The sequence below is a fragment of the Lutjanus erythropterus genome, chromosome 12 (genome assembly GCF_056507025.1).
Source record: "Lutjanus erythropterus isolate fLutEry1 chromosome 12, fLutEry1.hap2, whole genome shotgun sequence".
NCBI classification, from domain to species: domain Eukaryota; kingdom Metazoa; phylum Chordata; class Actinopteri; order Lutjaniformes; family Lutjanidae; genus Lutjanus; species Lutjanus erythropterus.
The window spans coordinates 2,811,726-2,836,927 of record NC_139328.1 but is presented as its reverse complement, the minus strand read 5'-3'; the positions used below and the strand labels follow the sequence as shown (position 1 = coordinate 2,836,927).

The 25,202-nt window shown below is 40.2% G+C and overlaps 2 protein-coding genes across 2 annotated transcripts in view; one reads left to right on the top strand and one right to left on the bottom strand.

Annotated features, from left to right (window-relative positions):
* myo10 (myosin X) overlaps positions 1 to 9,502 on the bottom strand; it is a 169,334-nt gene extending 159,832 nt beyond the window's left edge. The window contains exon 1 of the mRNA XM_084731325.1: positions 9,159 to 9,502. Within this exon, the coding sequence (XP_084587451.1) occupies positions 9,159 to 9,179 (21 nt within the window). The 5' untranslated portion in view covers positions 9,180 to 9,502. The remainder of the gene's footprint in view (positions 1 to 9,158) is intronic.
* Positions 9,503 to 22,331: 12,829 nt separating this feature from the next.
* The window catches only part of basp1 (brain abundant, membrane attached signal protein 1), a 60,998-nt gene continuing 58,127 nt past the window's right edge, over positions 22,332 to 25,202 (top strand). The window contains exon 1 of the mRNA XM_084732678.1: positions 22,332 to 22,465. The gene's annotated coding sequence lies outside the window, so the exon portion shown is untranslated. The remainder of the gene's footprint in view (positions 22,466 to 25,202) is intronic.

The window sequence follows — 25,202 nt, the reverse complement described above, 5'->3', positions numbered from 1 at the left end:
CTGCATTTTATCTAAACTTCCCTGCACAGCACAAAGTTAATGGACAGATAAAAAACGCACAGCCTTCTGCGGAGCATGTTCTGTATGAACACACATGTGTAGGGAGTCGGAGGGAGTGAGAGGAGAGGAAGTGTCGGGATCCAGAGGAATGTTTAGAGCCATCCGGCAGGAAGTCGTGACTTTATAGAAGGAAAGAGGAGGAGAGGACAGAGGGAGAGGAGGGTGATGAAGCGGGGGAAGAAGAGTTATGGATGGAGGAAGGGAAAGACAGGAAAGTGAAAGAGGGAAAAGAGATTTGACCAACAGATGATTTACTGTCCCCGCTGATCAGACTGAAGACGTGGAGTAAAAGGCTTAACACGAGTCACTCATGCAGGACTAAAACGATCAAGGTCTGTGATGCACTCATGCCACTTTTTCATATTTTCAGGGCAGACTGGAGCTACAACCGTGCGTCAGTGTGCACTGATCAGACTCCTGCTAAAATCAATTTTTACACATTTATTCTTGTTTTTCCAGAAGTCACATGCATTTCTTTTTCAAGCTCTTCATGACAGAGAAAGAGGGAGAGTGAGCTTTACATTAGATCATTTTCTTATCTGTCTATGCGTCTTTATGGTAGGTTAAATCTGGCAGCTGATTTTGAATTTAGATGCATTTAACAGAGCAACTACTCTTTTGAATATTGTTGCTTTTAGTCAAGTTTTAGTCAACATCATCAAAAGATAAATTCATTTAACTTTCAGTAGTGACTCTGTTTGTCAGTTTTGTTGGTGTTTTTTGGTCACCTGTTCAACTTTACAGGTTTTAGGTTTAATATGAAAGATTTACATAAACACTTTTTAAACACCAGCTGTTCTCTGTTTTTGTACATCCTTCACATCATGGTTTAATTTTATAAATTGACAAAAACTGCAGGTTTTTTAGCCGCTGTTGGTGCTCCTTGATGTTTTTGTTCTAGAAAAATGGGTGCCAATTTGTAATTTTTGCATACATTTTCTTAAAGAACACAACACTGGCAGCTGTGGATGAGCTTAAACAGGTTGAGAAGATTGGACACTTTATGAAATTAAAACACAAGCAAATAAAGACCATTTTAATGCTAATCCTGCAATACTAATTCTAAAACTGATGTGTTTGCAGTCAAAACATATGCGTGAGATCAGCTGCGACCTCATCTGCGTCTGAACCACACAAAGCCTAACCTCGTCCGCCATGACGGCCTCCTTATCACAATAATGCAGACCTACATAACCTACACAAGGCTGCTATTGTAGCATCTAAATCATGGATTAACCTACAAACGGAGACAAGAAGCAGATGTGAAAGAACCTGGACGATAGGGGAGCACTTTGGAGATCAAGTCAAAAAATGTCTTATCTGAAAAGAGTTAAGCCCTCGGTATGGGAATGACAGCGATGTGGTCGGCCATGTTGGTGCCTGCAGCCTGTAAATTGTGGTTAAGTTTGGGTGGCTGTTTATGGCTCTTGTGGCTCCACAGTTTCAGGAACAATTTAGTCTCAAGGGACCAGTAAAAAATAATAATGAAAATGGTTTTCTTATCAGTAAACAGTGTGTTAGGTAGAGTAGAAGCCACATGGTCAGCAACAAAAGGTATTTTAGCCACTCTACCTAAAAGAAATAATGTCACTTTAAGTGTGCTTTATATTTTGGGTATTTCCACTGCTTTATCTTGCCATAAGACAACCTTTTCTGGCAGAAAAACACTGTTAACATAAGCCAAATATTGCTCTCTCCAAATCAACCAAACTCCATAGGCAAAATCAGTAATTTTACCACACAGAACACGGGACTTGCTGGTCTACTGCTGTTCCAATCTGTTAGTTTGTTTGTGTTATTTTGTGACTTTTGTGTTTTTAAAGGATAGTTCGGATTCACCAAAGTCACAAAACTGCACTGCTTAACTAACGGCGGTTTAGGAGAACCTCCCATGTTCTGCAAGATAAAATTACTGATTTTGCCAATGGAGTTTTGTTGGCTCAGAGAGAGCGATGTTTGACTTGTATAGTAGCGGTTTCTTGGTGGGAAAGGTTGTCTGATGGTAAAGTAAAGTGGTGAAAATATTCTAAATATAGCATACACTTGCGTGACATATATTTATTAGGTGGCTAAAATACATTGGCTGCTTAGCAGGGTGGACCCTTTAAGTCCACACCTGAAGTCTAATGTCTCACTTCTTATTTCACCACCAGGCTGCTGAGCTGCCTATTAAAATGATGCATTTAAATGAAATTTTGGTTCACTGCAGCCAAAGGAGGGAATAAAAATAAACAGGTTTCCTGTCTGGGTCTGGGTCTGGAGCTACAGGTCTGAGACTTTGTTTGATTTCCCACAGTCACAGTTGCCCCTCTGCCCTATATACAGCCGGCTGAGAGCAGTGAAACCAGATTAAGATGGAGTGCAGGCGGCTCTGGCTCTCATCCAGAGTGTCTGCCTCCTTGAGAAGGTGTTATTCCAACAGCGGCGTAAAAAGGCCTCACCGGGCCAGCGGCCAAGCTCGGCAGGCTCGCTGTCGCTGTGCGTCTCTATTTTCTCTTTTTTTTTTTTCTTCTAAACATTAAAATGACATGAGGAATAAGATACCAGTGCCCTGCATGTGATTATGAAGGAGAATATTCTTTGTTACAAACTTAATTATAAATTTCAAAGAAGAGGGACTGTGACACTGGCTCCGCTTCAGCTCCAAAGATACAAATTTACATTATATGGCCAAAGGTATGTGGACACCAGCCCTTGTTAGACACCTTAGAAAAATAATAATGCTATAGCAAACTGTCCACACACTTTTGGCCATATTGTGTCAACAAAGGTCTTTTTTCACTGACTCTTTCGGCTAAGACAGGAGTCATTATTAGGTATAAATAGGAGATACATTAGTTATTTGCCTCTGATGTTCCTCAGGCTCTGATTGGTCACTTGTCGAGGTGACCTAGAGACACTCCTGAACACAGAAAAGATGCAAACCGAGCAAGAATTCAGCTGTACATCCGACACAGTTGTCCTGCGAGGACAACCAGGAGCGGGGGGGCGTCTGCAGCACACAAAACGACAAATCTGCAAGCTGTTTAAATTCCTTTCAGTTCCTGCTGGCTGCTCCACAGGTGTCAGGTTTCAGCTTTAAACGAGCCAGGGAGCCACGGAGGGAGGGCAGAGGAACGCTCTGACACAGCACTGCGACTCGAACACGCATGAAATCATCGTTTAAATGAAGCAGTATAACCGGCAAGGGCCTTTGTTTGTTGTGGTGAGCCTATTAACATCTATGATTGAGCTGTTACTTTTTATGGATGTAATGAGAAAAGCAGACGGATGAGGCTTTAAGGAGGAGAGACGCTCGAATAAGAAGTTTTGAAAGGTTCAGAAAGGGTTTAAAATCCAGAAAACTGGTGCAGTGATTCAGATTCTCATGTGATTTTACTGATAATATGAAGTAGAAGCTCTCAGCAGAGTTCAAACCTCTGAACAGCTCGTAGCCAACACTGAGATCAGGCTGCCAAAGCTGCAGCCGCCGTAACGGCTCATGTTTGCTGATTTGTTTTCCAGACTTAATTTTCTAACAAAACAGCGTATAAATGCAACACAGCTCTGCCATCTTGGATGTCTATAAATTAGGATATTCCTTAAAGATCCAGTGTGCAAGTTTCAAATGATCTATTGGTAGAAATGGAAGTTAATATTCACAGGTATGTTTTAATTAGTTTATAATCACCTTGGAAATGACAGGTTTGCAATCTGGAAGCTCACAGCTGGGTGCCAATAAATCCTACACACTGGTCCTTTAAATATGAAGCATTTAAGCATCACTTATTAAAAATATATGCTTTGCACTAATGTCCTGGTAGTGTAGGATATATTGCACACTTATCTAATGTGTGCGCTGTGTAATCTTTCAACTATTAGTCCCTGTTTTCCCAGAGTCTGACTGATCTCAGGCCTCATGTTCCTCCTGTTATCTGCGTGTCTCAACGCTGCAGCGGCTGAATAAATTTGCCTTCACTATCACAGCGATCACTGCAAACCCACACCTGAGGCCGGCCTGCTCTCTGATTGGTGGACAGGTGAAGCCTGCCTCGCACCACGCCCACCAATTCAAATAAAAACAAACCCTGTAACCGTCCGACAAGCTCAACTGACTGACTCCACTGTGTCAACACACACACACACACACACACACACACACACACACACACACACACACACACACACACTCCACCTTCACACTGCAGGTCCAGCTGCCTCGTAGCACAAACTAATCCACTGCTGCCCAATCATTGGATATAATAAAAATGGATATTGGCCAATCAGAGGCCCCCATCGACCGGGATCGTTCTCCTGTGAAGCCTGGAGGCTGAAACCTGAATGAAACCTGCCTCATCCTGCCTTCAACAGCTGCTGGACTTTCACTGCAGAGTTTTACTGTTCAAACTGTCATTTAAGAGTTTTTCCACTCTGCAAAAGTCTTATAATAAGGGATATAATTTTGGAGAATTGTTTCACATAAACATGGCAACATGTAAAAGTACTGAATAGATTTAGGGTTTTTGAAAGGTCAGTTTTGATACAAACGGGTCATAATTATGTGCCAATATTGAATCTTATCAGGGATAAAGTGGTTTTGAAACTGTTTTTAGAACCAAAACTGGACTGAACCAGACTGGTGACATTAGCATTATCATAGCACTTGAAACACTTATTTTTCTGACATTTTATGGAGCAAAAAACCCAAAATAAATCAACCTATTAATCGACAATGAAGATAATTATTTGCAGCCCACATCCATTTAAAGTAGGGCTGCACGTGCTGTATCAGCAGGTCAAATCCTAATGTTTCTTGACATTTTACAGAAGTTCCTTTTTGTCTTTGGCAGCTTTTCTCTGCTTCAGACTAAAACCTGCGCAGGATATAAAGTGATTCTGACTGTTGTTGGACAGACAGGAGAGAAAATGACCAAGTGATGAAAAATCTGCAGTCTGAAAGTGCAGTCAGGATCTATTTTTAGCCCCTGGACCGACTCTGGTCCAGACTGTTTTGGCTGCAGCGCGGTAATTAGAGACGAGAAACCTTCTGCTAACGGATGTGTCATTGTCAACACATTCACGTCTCTGTAGTTTGGGATGATGATGTGCTCTGCTCTATCTCTTCTTCAGTTTAAGGGAGGCTGTTGGATAAAATCCTCCGACCTCCTCCACTTATGAAACACTCAGCGGATCACACGAAGATGCTTCAATAAGAAGAAAATGAGACAGTTGTTTTAATGTACGTGATGGGTGATTAATAATGAGGTTTCTCCTCTGCAAACTCCACCAGAAACACTGTGAGCAACAGACATCAAGTCCAGAAAATACAATCTTTCAGACCACTGGATGAAACACTGACTGTGTTTAAACTGCTGCCATGAACCTCTGACATCCTGCAACTGAAGTCTCCTTATTTACACAGAAGAACCAGTAAATTAACTGTTAGTTAACTGAAGTTAATCCTGTTGCGCTCTAAAACTGGAAGACAAACGTAAAATCAGCAGCTCTGCTTACATCAACATTTTTACGCTTAAATCAACATAAAACATCTACAGAAAAAGACTCAACAACAAAAGTTCTGTAAAACATGAAAAGGTTTGTCTACCCAAAATTTGAAACTAAAACCAAAAATTTCAAGGATATACCATTAGTTCTTGAAATGTTCATTGAAAATGTTGTAGAACACAAAAATAATGGATTAAATTTGCAATCAAACATGACAAAAATGTAAAAAATACAATTTCTGAAATAATATCCCAAACATATCTGGCTTTACGTGCCTCATCCTTAAGAAACCAGAGAGGTCATTAAGAGAAATTATCAAAAAAAAAACAAAAACTAGGATTAAACCTAAAATTTTCAGATTATGCTCTGATTATGAGTTTTAGGTACATTTTAAGTATTGTAAAAAATTGAAAATAGAGAATTAAATTTTGGATTAAATTACAGATTAAACCTCAAAATTGGGTTTAAAAATAAACCAGAAAAGTCATATAGACCATAAAATGTAGGATTAAATGCTGAAGTGTGGGATTAAATGTTTTAAAACACCTGAAATTTCAGGTTTAAACCCAAAAATTCAGGACTAACCCACAAAACCTAGGCTCTAAACTAAATATTAGCTTTTTAGGAGCCTTAGGCTAATTCAGCTGAGCATGAGGTGCTGAAACAGGTGAGTGCAGGCATCAAAGCAAAATAATCAGGGACAGAACTGAATACAAAGCATTTACGAACATCAGATACCCATCATGCTTTGTGGGTCTGAGTTTGCACAGATTATGAGGAGCAATAAGAAGTGTTTTTTTACACAGTAACTTTACTGAGTCTTCAGTCTTCTTAAGTGGTTTTCTCAGAGGACGACTGAAGGTTGTCTCTGTCCAGCAGCTTCAGTCTCTGTGGGTCCCTCATCTAAACTGTCCTCAGTATAAATATGAAACACTCCAGTTTCCAGTTCACATTCCTCTCTGTTCAGACTCTTGGCCTCCTTCTGTGGTGGCTGGAAGCTGCTGGTTTACTTCCTTGTCAAATGCCCTTTTCCTTAAATACTGGGCTCTTTGTTTCAGCTGCGATTAGTTGGCAGATATAAAGGCAGGCAGGCCGATATTTGAGACTATTGTGCACGCCTGCCTGCTTCTGGCACTCACAAATATTCCCTCTCCCTCAGCGAGAGCTCAGCAGCCAGATGTACCGAACACTCGTCATGAGACCGGCACAGAAAAACCTTAAACCTCTCTCTGTTTGTTTTACTCAGCCTGAACGCTCTCACGAGCGCCTATGAGCTCAGCCGGTCTCCTGACCTTTGGCCCCTCATACCGCTGAAAACCTCACTGGATTTTGAAAATGCTCGAGCACCAATGAGAAGGCAGGCACTCCTTCAACCAGGAAGCAGACCCTCTTTAATAACAGTTCAGCTGTTTAACTGTTAGAACACCACCTGAAGAGAAACCGGTTTTAAATCGCTCTCAGTATCCAGTCTGTCAGTGAAACAGATGACGACCTCTTTTCCCAGCAAAAGGAAAAAAAATCAGAAATGACTCAGGTGTTGTTGCAGTTACCTGTCCGACGTAACCACAGAAAGGTGTGGACAGTGATGTTGTAAATCGCCCGCAATGAAGGATTATTAGCTGTGAGTCACAGCTCGGAAAAGATTTACACAACCAGAGTGTTTCAAACTATCGAGTGAAACCACCTGACAGACTGTACCGCTGTTTATCACTTCGGTTGTTGTGAAGGAAAAACACACCTGAACCAAAATTACCCACAAATCTGTGGATTAGTCTAGACCTCACACACATAAACTGATCAAATCCATAACCGAAATTTGTCCCAAGCTACTCTAAGTTGATGATGACAGGATCTTTACAGCAGGATCACAGTTAACTGCTTTTCAACGAAAAATAAATGGATTTTTGTTAAAACAGGAGGTCATTTTGCCATCTAAGGATCACCATCATAGTTTGACTTTCTTTTTACTTTGTATAGAAAGATACTAGTCATCAACCAATGTAGGTTTTTCGATGGCTGATACTGTTATTTAGAGAGCAGCAAGTACTATATTTTTTGTTTATCAGGCGACTGATCCAACTTTAAAACCAGTCGGGCAGCGACTGACAATTATTTTCTTGTTTAACTGATAAATTGTTTGCTCTATAGAACATCACTGTCTTCCACAGCCAAAGACGGTGTCTTCCAATGTCTTGTTTCGACCGACCAACAGTCAAAAAACCCCAAAGACATTCAGTTTATGATCACAAAGGATGGAGAAAAACAGATAAATTCTCACAACTGAGACTTAACTTTGATCTGTCTCACTTTCTGTAAAAGTTTGTTTTCATTTTCTCAAATATGAATAACTTCTTATGTGCTAAATTTAGCTCAAATTAAAGGCAAAGTCTTAACAATTGATTAATCATTAAGTGACTAATTGTTTCAGCTCTTTTCATAATGACAGGATCTTTTCAGGAAGATAAAAGCATGAAGAACTGCAGACTGGGGAACCTAAAGACCAGGTGCTTTATTCTGTCCTTCCATTTTTTCATGACTTTGTCGAGCAATTTGTTCCAGATTATTATTTTCTGTTTCTCTTTTAATTTGTGCTTTTTAAAGATACCAGTGTTATCTGTAGTTGTATGTTAAACATGTTGGTAGGATGAAGTTTGAAGTTTGCTTTATAATGATGAAACAGCTGAAGACGAACTAGTTGAAATGGTTTAGACACAACTTTACAATGACCAGCAACAGGAAAAACAAACAGAAGTGAAGAGTTGCGCCTCAAAATTGCCGTCTGCTTCACCAGATCTCGTGCTCAATCAAAGTAAAATGGGATTCTGACCAAATCACTTTTATCAGCTCCAGAAAAGAAACACAGTAAGGAAGCATCAGCTGAAACAGCAGCATCAAACAGTCCAAGTTCATCTCAGCCTCACAACATCTCTGACAAAAGATCAGAGAAATTTAACCCTCAAACTGCCCTTGCAGGTTCAGACTTCTATTAATAGCTTTACAGGACTTTTTTTTCTTGGAGGAAACGAGAAAAGAGGTGCGGAAATACCACAGATCCACTGGGACACCGTCCAACCTCCCAGTCCAACCCCCCCTGTCTGACCAGCACAGTCCCTGTGATATATTCTTATTATATTCCTACAGGGGTTACTGTACAATGCGTTTGTGTGTGTTTGTGTGTGTGTGTGTGCCAGTCTGTAATGAGTTCAGGGCTCATTTAAAGCACTTTATGACACCTTTGCTCCTATAAATTCCCTCTAATAATTTAATAGGAAGTCATAGCAGTGAGTTTAAGTTGACCTCATGGTGTTTTATCACAGTGTATTTGCATACTGTAGCATCTATGGCCCTCAGTAGTAGTTTATGATCACCTCACTGCACTTTATGGTATTTGCATCCTTCTAATATCACATTATTATTCCTATAAGAACCAAGACTGCTGCAGGATGCTTCAGAAGTGAGTATTGTCATAGTTTCAAGCATCCTAAAGTTTATCATAAGAAGCATAAAGAGTATAACCTCAATACAAAAATGCAGCCAAGTACAGTGTTTAAGCCTGGTGTTTCCAACATGTTGCATGAGTGAAGCAGCAACAGACTTGAGCAGCGGCTTCTTACCTCTGTGAAGAAATTATCCATTGGTCTCCTTCGTTATTTTAATCCCCGAGGATTCACTGTATGGAAACCGCGTGTCCGGTCAATCCAACTCATGTGTTGTTAGTGAGAATCCAAGCAAAAAACAAAAAGAAAAAACAACAACAACAAAAAGGAAGCAGATCCGAGAGTTTCAGTCCATGATGTTCCTCCTGTGCGTCTGCAGGCTGGAGGACAGACAGTCAGCCAGTCAGTCAGTCAGTCAGTGTGGAGCTACAGTAGTAAATTTACTCTTTGTTTCATGAGTCCTTTAAAAACTTTGGGCTCTTCTCCCCCCTGGAGCCTGGACTCCTCCGTGCGCTCCTCTGCGCGTCTCCGTGCGTCACTTTGGACCACAGGTCAGTCCGGTTCGGTGGTCGGTGGTTTTGGTCAACAGTGAAACGTGCAGCTGAAGCGAATTAACGAGGAGCCGGTCAAACTTTGCTCGCTCACTCAGTCAGTCAGTCACTCAAACCGGTGGACAATAATCCTGAAGCTCCACCTCCACACCCTGCGCCCTCCTCCTCCTCCTCCTCCTCCTCCTCCTCCTCCTGCAGACCTCCCGTCTCTCTGACTCCTCCTGCTGTCAATGTGAGGAGCCTGGAGCTTTATGAATGAAAGAGTGGAGGTGAAGTCTGCAGATAAAAAAAAGCTTAAATTGAAAATCCTATCAAGAAGAGACTGTCATGTATCACAGGTCCGAGGAAATATAGAGAAGACACTTTATTCCAGAAATTAAAACGTTTTTAAAACCTGATATTAAGGTGAGCTTGTGCTGTCAAAAAAAAAACAAAAAACAAAAACTGGGTAAATGGCTCATATAAGGGTTCCACAAGGGTTCTTCTTTCTTCTTGAAGGGCTATGGTTCTACCCAAAACCATTTCCCTCTAAAGAACTCTTTGTTGAAGAAAGGGTTCTTGTTTTAACTTTGAAGTCAATCATCATCAAGGGTTCTTTGTACCATAATATAAAAAGTTTCATGGTAGAACCCCCTGTGTAATTTCTAGGTAAAACCCTTTGAATATAAAAGGGTTCTTGGTAGACCCCCCTGAGTGGGTTCTAGATAAAACCTTTGAAGTATAGAAGGGTTCTCAGAGAACCCCCCTGAGTGGATTCTAGAGAAAAAAAACTTGACATACGAAGGGGTTCTTGGCAGAACCTCCTGACTGGGTTCTAGATAAAAACCCTTGGAATATGAAGGGGTTCTCTGTCTTAAAACAGACAGAAATGTGTGATTTAGTGTAACGTTACAAATTACACTGAATAGTCAACATGAGAATGAGAAAAGTGAATATTAAGACTCTTAATTTAAGTTTAAAAGATGTTTTGTTTTCGTGAACTAGCTTCAAATGACCTCAGCTGGAAAATCCCCATGAATTTTATCAAGTTGTCATAAATTCTTGAGAAAATACAGAGGAACTTCTGGTGGACGCCGGTTCCTTCCAGCTTTTTAAGATGGATCATTTGTCTTGTGTGCTGCTGAATTAAATATTTATATCTTTTGAAAATACTTATGCAATAATTGTCCAGTATTTTCTCGATGGAGTGGTGAGGAAGGATTATATCAAACACAAACATTTACACAATAGTGATGATGAATATACAGAAGGTGAGTCACATTTTGTTTTGTCGTTCTGCCAAACATTTGTCATGTTGTTGTTGGGGAGTGTGCGAGATGGTTTACAATATAAATTATGTCTTTATGTCCACATCTGATGACAAACATTTGACTTAATTTGAATTTTGCACAAAGCCTGTGACTTGTCACGGCGCAGCAGCCTGAGGAATCACATAATGAGCTGTATGGTGAAGCATTAACATTCCAGCTGTAGCTTAACAACACTGTGCCTTCATGTCTAATCCAAACACTGGTGTGTGTGTGTGTGTGTGTGTGTGTGTGTGTGTGTGTGTGTGTGTGTGTGTGTGTGTGTCTGGTTTTCCCCTTGAGTTACTGAGCACACAGAATGACCCCTGACCCTGCTGGTAAACGTCCATACGTTCATCCTGTCATGTGGGATTTAGTGCCCCCTGCTGCTGACTGACAGGAGAGCAGCAAACCTGCGTGCTGCCCCCTGACCTGACCCTCTGTCCTCGATTACTATCATTGCAAGCGACCATCCACATTTCCTTGCAATGGTACCAAGAAAATGGTGAGGCAGAGAGAGAGATGAAGGTGTGAGCAGTTTTATTTACAACCTTGTGATGCTTCTGAGGTGTTTCAGATGATATTCATGGTTTCACTGTGAAGCCTTTGTATTCAAACGCCCTGGGCTTGTTTTGAATCACGGTGCTGCGTGTGGGTTTGCAGTCCTGTGACTATCAGCAGCTTGTTAAAGAGTGGGAACACAATCTGAGCCAGCAATGGGAAAATAAAAAAATGTAGGGGTGTAAAAGAGGAGGAGATGTTTGAAATCTCCTCTTCAGAAAGTTGAGCAGAACAAGGTGAAGCAGGTTTACAGTGATGCTCATATTCAGATAATTCTACATAAAACGTCCATCAGTGCAGTCAAACATATCGAACTGGCTGCGGCTGAGCGTTGGGTGTGTTCTGGCACCAGAACCTGTACATGGCTGCCAGACTAGAGAGGCTTTCAGGGAGGTGACTTGCACACTGATTTAGGCAGAGAGTTGCTGTAGATCAAACCAACATGACTTGACCAGCTTTGGAGAAAATATAACCCTCAAATCAAGTATACATCCGGTGATGGAGCATGCCAGCTTTAGACCAATGCCAGGCCAAGAATCACTCGCCATCCGAACTTCATTCCCATGTATGGTTTGTTATTTGTACTGTGTTTTGAAATCATCATAACAATTTCCCAAAATGCAGTATTTGAGATGTTGAGTAACATGTAAACACGTCTGGCTCTCCAAGGCAATCTAATTGGATTCTTAAACAGTCCTACTGGACATAGGCCCAGGGGCCCAAGGGGTCTGGGGAGCCAAAACACAGAGCCTCTGTAATTTGACTATTAAGATTTCTTTTTTTTCTTTTCAATGTTTTATTTATGCATTTGTAGACAAATACAATGGTCACAAGTAGGGTTGCAGAAAGATCTGGCTCCACACATGCACATGCTGCTATAGGTGAAAAAAAAATGCCCCGCCTTCTTTGCATTCCTTTAAACCAATCACAGATGTCTTCGGTGGCACTAAGCCAAGGGTGCAGCGACAGTACTGCTGCAAAATAGTTTCAAGAGGGAACTTGTTTTGGTGGAACATTTGCAAATCAAGAGCTGAGCTCCGATATTAAAATGACTACATCACTACTAACAGCTGTTAGCTTGTTTACATTCATACCATTAGCGTCCCAGGTGCTAATTTGCTGTTTTCAGTGTGTTCAGGTTGCAGCTCGGAGTTTTTTTGTTGGGACTTTGAAAACCTAGACGCAGATGCCATGATGCCACTTCGAGGAAGTGACCAGTGGCAGGACTTATATCACCAGTGTCAGACTAGTGCCCAGGCATCTGTCATCTCATAATCAGTCCAAAGAAACTAACTGTGAATGGACTTGCAAACAAATCTTGGATGACATGTTAAATAGGCAACAAGAATTAATCAGTAAGCACTCAGATCAGCTCAGATCATGCCTACAAGTCTGGGCTGAAAACCACTGACATTGACCCAAAAGTGAAAAGAAAACATCTTGATCGCCCCCTGGTGGCTGGCTGCAGTATAAGTCATAAACCCTGTCCTTCCATGTTACTAAAACTAAAAAACTTCAAAGACACATAAAAGAGATTTTGCCAAAAGATGGTTTCTGTCAAGCGAAGTGTTAATTTTCCTGAATAGGTTGGTTTTAAGTCATTATTTGATGCTATAAAAGGGGGTTTCATGTCGTGATTGACAGCTCAACTCTGCTTGCGAGTGAGCCGGCTGGCTGTATGGGCGGGATCTTGATATCATGACTCCAACCCTGTTGACTGTGCACACACACTGGTTTCAAAGATGTCACCTATGCAAGATGGCAGCACTAATGTTTTGTACATTATGACTTCATTATTGTACAGTGGGAGGAAGTGGAGACACGACACAGAAGTCTTTCTGTTGTTTCAACAGCATTTCCATGATTTTATGTACGGCATGATGTTTAGTTAGGACCTTTTTCACACTGAAACATAGTCATTGAAATGATGTTAATTACCATTAACATACTCTTGATGTCTAAAAACCTCTCAATTTAATATATTAGTCATCCCAGTTTTAACCTCATTGTCTCAGCATGTTTCAGCTTTTATCAGGTCTTGGAAAATGAACCAAATACAAAAATTGCAACATCGGCAGCAGCTCCAGTCTTGTTCAGACCAAAGAAAATTAAATGTAGGTGGGATGTCAATCAGAAATAATTGTACACAGTAATACCCGCTCATTGCTTTGGTTAGTTTTTTTCCAAATAACTATCCAAAGCAATGATGATGAACCTCTTAAGTAATTGCCTGAAGTTTTTGGCACTGGGTGTCTTGTTCCTCTCCTCACCTCTTGTTCATGCATCTTCACAACCTTGCTCTCCGCCTTCACTAACTCCTCCCACCTATTTGTCTCGAGGTGTTTACCACCCATTATCACACTCCACAGGTCACCTGTCTGGACAGTCTCACCTCAGTGACCCTTGACCTCTAATTCCCGACCGCTGACAGAGGTTAAGTAACACTCAGTGCCTGTGGCAATGGTCTTTAAGCCCCGAGGATTCCTCAGTCAGGGTCAAACTGGATTTAGTGACAGGAGTGCATTCTGTTATTGTAGTGCAATAATGTGAATGCAGCTCCACCTCTTGTCCTGACCTTTTGTGTCAAGGATTTCTGGCAGCTGACGTGTTGGTGTTGAGTTTGAGTGAAGAACTGATCCGTGTGTTGAGTGATGAGGAGCTGCTGCTGAAACACTTAGCTGTTAGGTAACCTCTACGTGTTTCAGCCTGTTTACTACAAAACACATGTGCTTTACATCACATGATGCTGGAGTTTGTTCAAGTAAGTATTTTGTCTATTTTTCCAGATATCCATTGACTTTCAGCCGCACTTTACATAAAGTACATCCAAAACTCTGATGCTGATGAACATGAATTTGACAATGATCAGCATTCGTATCCATGATTTGTAGTTAAAGAGCTAAATGTGCAAGAATTGTTCTTAACATTTAACGAACTTCCTCAACTTCCTCATTTCACATAATTATTTTGATATTTAGTGTTTGTGTTTCTTATTTTATTTTGTGATATTTGCCCATCAGACTCTTATTATTTATATATCAAAAGGGGTCAGGTTAGTTTTATCTTATTTTAACAGAATGACATTAACTCACTGTCACTACTGATCTGATGAAGATCAGTTCAGATGACTTTATTTCTGACAATGATCACTATGTCATCTTCCCTCAGTGGTCTTTCTCGTCTTTGTCTCCCATTCCTCTCCTCCTCCTCTGAGTTTTCTTACATGATCTGTCATGAGTGTGTGAGTGTATCATATACGCATTAAAGCCAATACTGTTCATGCAGAAATGGAAAATTCCCAGTGGTGGGATCAAGATACACTGACTGACACATGAACACATGTAAAGCAACTAAACATCAGCAGAAAATATTGATTTTTGACAGCTGAAATACAAATACAACAGTGCAGGCTGAGACCTCTAACTGGACAAAGAACTTTTAAAGGAGTTCAGGCTGCAACATGAGAATAGACGGGGACCACTGCTGTCTTATTTCCTTTGACTGATTCTCTCATCTTCATCAAGAAGTACCGGAGGATTATTGGAGCCAGTTGTCTCTCGTTTGATTCTTTGCCAGCATCTCCAAACTTCCAAACAGCCCAAAACAGGATGAGGAAGACGAGCATTTCCTGTGGCTGCTTCAGACCTCTACCAAAGATGTGAGATAACGGGGCCGGGACTCCTGCGAAGTGTGTCAGTGGTGAAGCCAAAACAGACTTCCTCCAACTGGCATCACAGCGGGAGGAGGACAGAGACAGAGTGGAGGACTGACGATGGCACAGAAGAGATTTAAAACTCCTGGAGGAGACGGAGAGGATGGAGACCAAGGTAATGTAAATCAGATCTGTTGGGTCACTTAAAGCACCAGATCATAGATTCTGACAGGGACAACATGATGTCTCCTGTGGTGGAAACTTTGAACAAACGTGTCTGTAAAGTGAAGGTCATTGCATTTACACAGTTGTGTTCATCATCATGAAGATTAAATATGTAATAGGAAAGATGCACTCAAATGCCACTGAAACACATGTGTTTGTGTGGCACATAATCAGCTACATTTTTACAATTATGTCCTCAAATTTGTCATGTCATAAATTAACACACTGTAAATAATCAAATTTCACCATTTATACATTTATCATTTCCAAATATTGCTGTCTCTTGGTCAACCGGACTCCACTGGAAAAATCAGTCACTTTACCTTGCAGAACATAGGAGTTGCTGGTCTACTGCTGCATCGATCTGTTAGCGTTCTTGTGTGACTTTCGTGTTTTAAAAGGTTAGTTCAGACTGCCAACAGTCACACAACTACACAAACTAACTAATCGAGGCAGCAGTAGACCAGCAGCTCCCATGTTGTTGAGGTAAAATTACTGATTTTGCCAAAGGAGTCTGGTTGAGAGCTATTTGCCTGTCTGACAGCAGGGTAACGTGATGAAAATATTCTAAATACACTGCACACCTAAGCTAATATTGATTTTTTAGATGGGTCAGTGCTCATCTTCCATGCTGATACTCTACTCCGATTCTCCAAACTAATGTCAAGTCGACCGCCGTCTACTGTACATAACACACTGACTATAGAGAAGTACCTCATACAAATAATCTGAACTGTCCCTTTAAACTGTTCCTCATTTTGTTAACAGCTGCTTAAAAAACTGTGTGTGGACCATCATTAATCATTTTATCCCTGAATGTATTCTCTCAAAGACTGAGGGAGAGAGAGAGGGAGGGAGGGAGAGGGAGGTTGATAATTACTTGCAGTCAGGCCTGTCTTCAACTCCCTGTGATTACCGAAGGCTAAATGTTAATCTTAACTACTCACTGACAAATGATGACGCAGTAAACTCTTCCAATCTGGGCAGGGCACGACAAGCCCAGTTATTACTATTAACCCCTTATAAAGAGTCAGAGACACGACATAAATCACACAAAATGAAAACAGTTGAATAAAGTAGGATTCTGTGTGGTCTGTTTTTAGGTTTACTAGCAAAGGCACTAAATCATGGCAGATATTTTTAAAAACGAATATATTGCAGGAAATGTATTTAAATTAAATAATTTAGGAAATAATGATCTTTATACTGTTTTCTGTCAGGTGGAAATCCTCCAGTTACTCAGGATAATGACCTGGAAAACAAAAATTATTTATATGAATTTATTTCCTGAAACTTTATTATAATTGTAATTCTACTATTTTAAAACTGTGGCCCTGTTTTACATATTCTGGGGTCTAGATGTCTAAAAGTAGGAGTTGCTGGACTACCACTGAGTAAAGCTGTCGCAGTTTGTGTTATTGTGTGACTTTATTGTTCCTCTGGACACCAAAGTCACATAACAATACAAACTAACTAATTACATTACTGGTTAGCGGTGGACCAGCAGCTCCTGCGCTGGTAAAACATACTGCTTTCGTTCAAGGAGTCTGGTGGCTTTTCCTCCAAAGATTATGTTCAGCCTGTCTTTTGCAGCTGCTGGCTGAAGTGATCCACTAGACCTTCAGACCTTTTTGTACCCATTAGTCCGGCGTTTCCCAATCCTGTTCCTCATAGCCTGACAACAACCTGATCAGGGGAACATCTAAAACATGCAGAGCAGTGGGCCCTGAGGACCAGGACTGGGAAAAGCTGCATTAGTCATTTAGAACCCAAAATATTTTGTAAAAAGGCCAAGGTTTAAAAACACTGGAATTATCCTGTAATCATGGAAAAGTAATTTAAAAAAAGATACTAGACAATTGTTAAAGATTTTTTTTGGTCTTTTTAACCTTTATTTCATAAGGCAGCTTAAGACAGACAGGAAATGGGGAAGAAAGTGGAGGGAGTATGTGCAGAAGGGCTGCATACCAGAACTGAACCCATGGCCACTGCTGAGGACTCTCAGCCTCTGCACACAGGACACTAGACTGTTTTTAAGTTTGTGTGTGTAGTAGTAAAAAACATATATGTTACTGAACTAAACAGGAAGAGTTAAATACTCTTGTGGGCTTTTTACACTGCATTTAACCCCAGATTAAGAGAGCAGTTAGCCCCAGGCTAAAAGAGCTTTCACACTGGCACAATCCTAGTACGTTCTAAAGTGGGCTAACCCCAACTTTAGCAACTGGCCCTGCTCTGGAGCAGGGTTAGCCTTAAGTTCCCCTGAAAGTCGGCTAAACCCAGGGCTAAAATCAGCCAGTGTGAAACAGGGCTAAAAGCTTAGCCTAAAGCTAGCTATTAGCTATATGAATGAATAGGAGGACTGATATTTTGATTTTGTGATGTATATATTTTAGCCACAATTCTTTTATCAGAGTTTCTCATAAATTAGACACAAATCTGGTCTTTTGGTCCCATCAAATGAAGTTTAACTCAACCTGAGAAATCATTTAAAGGTCCAGTGTCTCAGCTGGTACAGTGTGCAGCCCGTGTACAGAGGCTATCAGTCTGCAGCAGTGGCCATGGGTTTGATTCCTGCCTGTGCCTGACACAGAGCAGAACACTGGTTATAGTGGCCTTTAACATTTTTTGCAAGTTTCGTGGCAACTGTAAGTTGTTGTTTCCTTAGAATAGCAAAGAGGAGGTGTTTACAAGCAGCAGACTCACCACTAGACGCCACTAAATCCTACACACTGGTCCTTTAAGACTTAGAATTATTTGTGGTAATAAAATTAGAGATTAAAAAAGGTTTTTATAATCAATTACTGTTTGGTGTTGTGAATAAACAGCAGCAGTTCATGAAATAGACTTTTCAGTTCAGGACGATCTGTGCAGTATAATGAAAGCTTTAATAATGATGGTGACTGAGGTTTGTCTGCCATGACTCGTCTCCACCACATCACCAGAACCGAACACTTCAAAGCTGCTTTTGAACTTGACTCTGATGTTAGAAACAGTTTGTTCTTGTAACCTCAGGCAGAATCTTCACTTCAGAAAGTCTTTCTCTCCGCTGCAATGACAGACTCTTCAATTCAGGATGATAATCAGAGGTGCAGAGGTGCATTTATCCAGATGATTCAGCTGCAAATGAGAAACAAGCACAGGAAATGAAACACTGTCAAGTTGTGTTTGTTGTTGGCGCTCACGTCATCACACACACGCCTGTGTCACAATGCACTTCCAAATGATCACAATCGGTGCACCAGAGGCAAATGTACGGTTCCTTTAACTAAAGTGAATTGTCCTCATGTGGCGGCATAACTCTCAAGATTTTTTTTCAAGAAATGTTGAAATTTCAGTAGGCATAAGAAAAAATAAATAAATTCAAACTTTCTTCTCAAACTGCAAAATAAAAAAATCTTCCTGTGATTTAGTTTTTCTCTTATGCCCAGCACTAATACAACTGCATATCCAAGCAAAGGGAACCAAATCTGTCTTTATGACTTGATACCACTGTCAGTGAGTGAGTTATTAGCAATTTGGGTGAACTGACCCTTTAAGATAAACAGTTTAAAGGCCTGTGCAGCCTTGTTGGTGCTGCTGTCAGGTTTAACACTGGGTGTTAGGAAACAAGCAGACTCTGAAGGTCAGTTATAAATCATAAGCAGTTCTTTGCAGTGGGATCACCTCAGACTTAGGATTTATGAGCAGCTCCGAGCAGAGGTCGGGTCCAGCCGGGTCACTCAGGTCGCAGCGTCTTCCAGAACAAACTGACCTCTCCCTAATCCCCACATCCTGCTGGAGGGAGGGGAGAGGAGAGGAGGGGAGGGGGCTGCAGTTTAGTTGCTCTTCACCCTGGGAATCCCTCCAAAGAGGCTGATAACAAACTGCTGAATCATACCATGACGCTAGCGTGAAAGTAGTGGTACCACAGTGTCAAACAGTTTCTTACTATTACGTCCTGCACATAAAATTGTACTTAACGGTCCAGTTTGTAGGATATGGGGGGATCTTTTAGTAGAATGTGGCAGAAATGCAATATAATGTTCAGAAGTATGTTTTCATTAGTGTATAATCACCTGAAAATAAGATTTTCAGGGATTTCTTTACCTTAGAATGAGCCCTTTATATCGACAGAGGGTGCCGGTCGTCTTGGATGGCCCTGGAAACTACTGACGCAAGATACAACCTTTCACGTTGCCCCAATAGGTTCTCTTACATTGTTGGAAGGGGAGGGTGAGGCAAGGAGTATTCAGTTGGGTGCAAACTGCAGTTAAAAAACACAGATGCTTTGGATAAGTGGCTCAACACGAGTAATTATTCATTTTAATTAATATAAAATAATCCTATAGGTGTTTACAACTGACCTGGATACTTTCTGCTGTTTACCTCTGATACACAGTATACAGGGGCCTATAGAGGCCTGGTGTGTATCTGTTGAATTCAATATCTTTCAGTGGAATTGTTAAATAAAAACTGTTTTTTCCATTATGTTGCTATAATATCCTCTGAATATTTATGTAATACTCCTTTAGGGTTTTTTATTGTTTCTGTGGTGCTCCCATGTGAGTTTTTTTTAAATGTACAATGATCTGCAGTTATGAAAATGAGATAAGCAGTACTCAGTTTCCACTTGATGCTACATTAATCTTCTACTACACAGCATTTTGGGAAATATGCTTTTTACTCAGTACATTCATTTGACAGCTAGAATGGCCACTAATTACTTAACATTTTACATACAAAACATATCAGTATTGATGTATTCATAATCATACAACACAGAGTTGCACAATGACTGAATGTAGGCCCTTAATGCACATATAAAAAATATACACACATATAAATCAAAAGTATAATAAAATATAAAATAATACAAACACATAAACAGCCAGAAAATATTTTTGTTGTGCATTTTGAGGATTTGTGTCTGCAGAAATCTAATCAGCAGCAAGAAGATAGTGGTGATAATATGGTCGACACATTCACATGAAAAATTCAGCATCTGGGAAACATTGATAAGCCTATAAATAATTATTCACTGATGAACTGTTTAATAATGTATTGTAGTTTCCTGAGAATGAGACTCGACAATCAAATCATGACAGTCACAGTACTAATGTCTAAATCCTTCATGCCATAGATTAGGAAAAGGCTGTTTCTTTTTCTGCAACAGCTTAGTGATTTCATCCTGACCGTAAAATTTTACTCTATAAAGTAACCAGCAACTCCAGTGTGCTCAATAAAAAGTATATTTGCTCCTGAAATATTGAGGAAAGGAATAAAGTCTCCCAACATATCGCCAGAATCTTTAAGAACCTTTAAACTACACTGAAATAAAGAGTGGGAGGAAATGTTCTGAAATATTGACAAAAACTGGTTTAACAAATGAATTCCCACTGAATAATAATCAGGAGACTCTTCCTCAGTAGGGAGAAATAACGTTTCTATTGTTTGCAAACACTGTCATCTGGTGTCGAGATGCAGTACTACAAGAAACCAGAAAGCCTAAACAGTAATAATAAAAATGACACCATCCTTTGGTAAATTAACTAAACTAAACTCAGACTGCATCAGTGGCGTCCCTCACTTCGCAGCGATGTCAGACGCTGGTTTCATCAACTGATTGAAGCATTTTCATTCAAACATTTTGTCCAAACTGGTTTTGGCACAACACATATTTGGATAAAGAAAAACATTCTTTTTAGTATTTAGTCAAATATTGATTTGTCGACATTTGTTTTTTTAACAAAAGAAAATTAGTCATTGCATTATTATTTATTAGGAATCAATATTTTGTTTCCAGCCTCTCAAATATAAACTGTAAACTAGTTTGTAGAATTTATTTGGTTGTTCAAACAAAACAAACTGTGCTGAAACAGATAATATATCTGTGAGAGCTGTGAGTTTTATTGTATAGATATAATGAGCTAACAGTGATGCATTGCACAGATTATACAGTTTTCCTTACACAATAATGTATGAGGCTAATGTTTTTTACCCTGAATGCAGGACAGATGACACATTTCTCTGCATGTTTAATTAAATAAGGATCTGTGTTTATCTGCATTACTTAGCCTTTGACCATATTTTCAAAATTCTCTGTGGCACTTTGTTTCACACTTCACCTCTGAAAATATTATTTTTTTTACTTGACTTCACTCTGTGTACTCTTTTATTCTCTGGGCTTTATTTACAACCTTGTGTTATGTATTTATTTTTATATCATTTTACATGAATTTTTCTATCCCTGTTTTATGTTTATTCACATGAGGCTGCATTCTGAATATTCTATTCTCATCTTTATCTCATTTTTACTATTATTATCAAGTGGGTTTTATTCTCCATCGTATTTCACATTTATTATGACATTCTATCCCTGTTTGTGTCTTTTTATGCAAAGCGCTTTTGTTGCAAAACACTTGGGGCTGTATGTCTTGTAAATGAACTTTGTTATTAATTTGTGCATCAACAAGTGCATCATGGGAACCAACAAGTCCTCCACACTGAACGACAGAAATCAGTGTGTGTGTGCAGAGAAGGCAGGGGGCGCACAGAGGCAATGAAAACCCAAACAGACAAAGGATGGAGGAGTATTTCCACTAAAACAAGCGCAGGGAATTTTTTCTGTACCATCAAGTGCGCAATAAAAACAAAAAAATCTTTATTAATGTCACAGATCCACCATGAAGAAGAGATTTTTACAGATAGAAGAAGTACACGTTAAGTGTACTATCACATACGTGTGGCCTAGATAAATAACTTAATCTCTTATCTCTGTTGATATAATGAACAATATTATAGGGTATTTTATTGAATTATTGTGTGAATATTACATTGAGAGCATTGGAAATCAAATTATCATTCAGTACAATTAAATATCGTATAACTCTATGAATCACCATAAGTACCATAATGTCTCCACAAACTCATAATGGCGCGCCATAACGCTTTATTAGATATTATAACAAGACTCAGACTGTAAAATACATTTTTTCTTAAGAGGATGATTTGGATTGTGCGTCTGCTCTGTGTGCGTGCGTGCACAGTCCACGCGCGTGCACGTAGGTACTGATGCGTGTGCGCGCAGGCGGAGGATCGCCGAGTCGAACCGTACCGTGCAGCAGGCACAAGCCGCTGGGCGCGCAGGAGAAGCCGCAAAAAATTACAGCAGCCGCTACTTGAAACTGCGAGGAGAGCAGAGGGAGCGTCGGAACTTCAGTGTGCACGGTAAGAGCCGCCACCCCCGTTTATTCCCCTCCATTTCTCCCCCAAAAAGAGCGCTTTGGATGCTTGTGGATATTTTATTTTTATTTATTTTTTTCATCCCTTTTGTCTTTTTCCATCTCTCCGTTTGGGGAGCTGCCGGGGCGCACGCTGCGTGGAGGAGTGAGACAAAAGATCCAGTAGATTTGATGGGAAAAAATGGGAAAATAGAGCAAAAACTGAGTTGAATTGGGCAATTTTGAAATTTCAGATATTAATTCTTCTTCTATTCTCCTTTTTCCAGACGAAAAAAAAATGTGCACGAGCTTCAAAAAGGGGTGTGTACAGTCTGGAGGAACACGCGCTTTAGCCTCACACACACAGAATCTCGATTTTCACACTTTTATTGAAGAAAAATGCGCTTCTGCTGCGCACAGGCGTCCTCTCACGCACTCTTTTATTATTTATTGATCTGCCCTGAAAATTGTTTATGATTATATAATCTCCCCAGGCTGCCATAGCAACGCAAAGAGGAGCGTTTGTTGTTGTTTTTTTCTTGATAATTTACAGCCAGTAAACAGTTGAACATCTAGAAATAAGAAGAGCCCTCTGCTGCTCGCCCCACCTCTTTGTCTGTGTGGAGGTGTGACACCATTTGGCTGCATGCAACTCAACACACACACACACACACACACACACACACACACACACACACACACACACACACACACACACATTCGGCATCTGTAACCAGATTATGTCATGATTCAGATGAATTATTGATCTCATATTTCCGTTTTATTGCACTGAGAAGAAGAAGGAGGAGGATGGAGGAGGAGGAGGGGGAGATGGGGATTTGGGGAGCGTGTGTGGGATGGTTTGGGGGTTGGGGGGTGGGGGGGGTGGGTGATGGAGAATAGGGGGTGTACCTGAAACCCCCCTCGCCACCTCCTCCTCCGCGCACAGAAACATTAAGTTCATCCTGTCACTTCGCTTCTGTCGCCGCTGCATCGACGCTGGATGTGATTCCTGCAGCGAGTCAAACTTTATCAGCCATCCTCCGTCGGTTAATTGCCTGGTCCTTTGTTTGCCGCGGCGCGCATGCGCACTGGGAGTAGGGTGTGGATGGGAGAGATGCCACCTTGCCTATCAATAGGATGGAGAGGAGGAGGTGGAGGATGGATGGCGGGGTTTTAATTATCGGTCTGTTTATATAAACCGGAGGAATAAAAACATGATTATAGAAATAAAATGATCTGCTGTTTGTGGCGCTGAGACCGTGTGTGTGTGTGTGTGTGTGTGTGTGTGTGTGTGTGTGTGTGTGTGTTGGGAGATGCTAGACGGAGGTTTGTGTGTGAATGGAGCCATACTGATGGTGACGCTGTAGCAGAGACAGACCGTTTTTTGTTATAATATCATTCAGTGATGCTGTATATTAATTATTAATTAATTGGTTAAATGTCAATTATTTGATGTAATGTAAATTAATAAATAAAAATATTGATAATCAGTGAATCGTTAAAGTCATCATCAAGTCAAGTGTCAAACATTCAGTTCCCAGCCTCTCAGATGTGAAGATTTGCTGCTTTTCTTTACATGGAATTGCTGATAGCTGAATATTTCAGGCTCCTGATGGAGATTTTTCATTATCTGCTTTCCTTTAAGCTAAACAACCAATCAATTATTATTATTATAGCCTATTATGATTCTGATTATTCAAAAAAGTCAATAATAAAAATCTGCATCAGCTGCAGCCTTAACTCCACCAACTGAGGTCAATATAAAGGAATCCTATAGATGCATTTACTGACCTGGATGAACTCTGGTACTTTCTATGTACAGTATACAGGGGCTCACAGAGGCCATAATATCCATGTAATATTTAAATAATACTCATTTATGGTAATTACTTGTGTCTTTGGTGGCCTTTGGAGTTTATTAGAGCTGTGACTAATGATTATTTTCATGATCGGTTCATCTGTCAGTTATTTTCTCGTGTTTTTGTCTATAGAATGTCAGAAAATGGTGAAAAATGTCAATCAGTGTTTCCTAAAACTCAGGATTATGAGTTACTGTTCTTACTTACAGCATTTTGGATAGAAAACATATGATAATCATAATAAAAATCAATTTTATATCCTGTTACAGAGTTTAAAATGGTCAACTAATGTATTCAAATGCTGTTTACATGTGAACACATCAGAAATACTAATGCAGTGCCAGGCGAACATATACTGGTAATAATTAAACACCTAACTGGGCCATTATGCATATTGAGATCATACTCGCGTACATGTAGCTGGTAATTCCTCTCTGCTTTTGCTTAAGGAAAAAATGTGATGTGCACAGACATGTACTTGTACACGGTCCCCCTCCACTCAAAAATATATGTTTGTCTTCCTTGTTCTTGCTGTTGGATGTTTGAGCTTCACTGTGCAGAGTGATACATGTGCAGAGTTCGATGTTTTCACATCAGTCTGCTGCAAGTGGAAAGTTTCTCTTTGCTCATTGAAAATCTGATTTGAAGGGGCGGGCCTACAAGCATGATTTGTGACATCACAACTAATCTGGAAGCCGATCATGATTGTGATTTGCAACTTTGAGGAGTAGATGACTTTTTAAGGATTTTGATGTGGGAATTATACTTTTTAGTGTGAAAAAACATATCAAACACACATTATTCTTCCAAGCAGACAATTTAATTTCTTGCCAATTATCTTCTCAATTAATAGTTGTTTGCCCAATTTAGTACAGTACATCC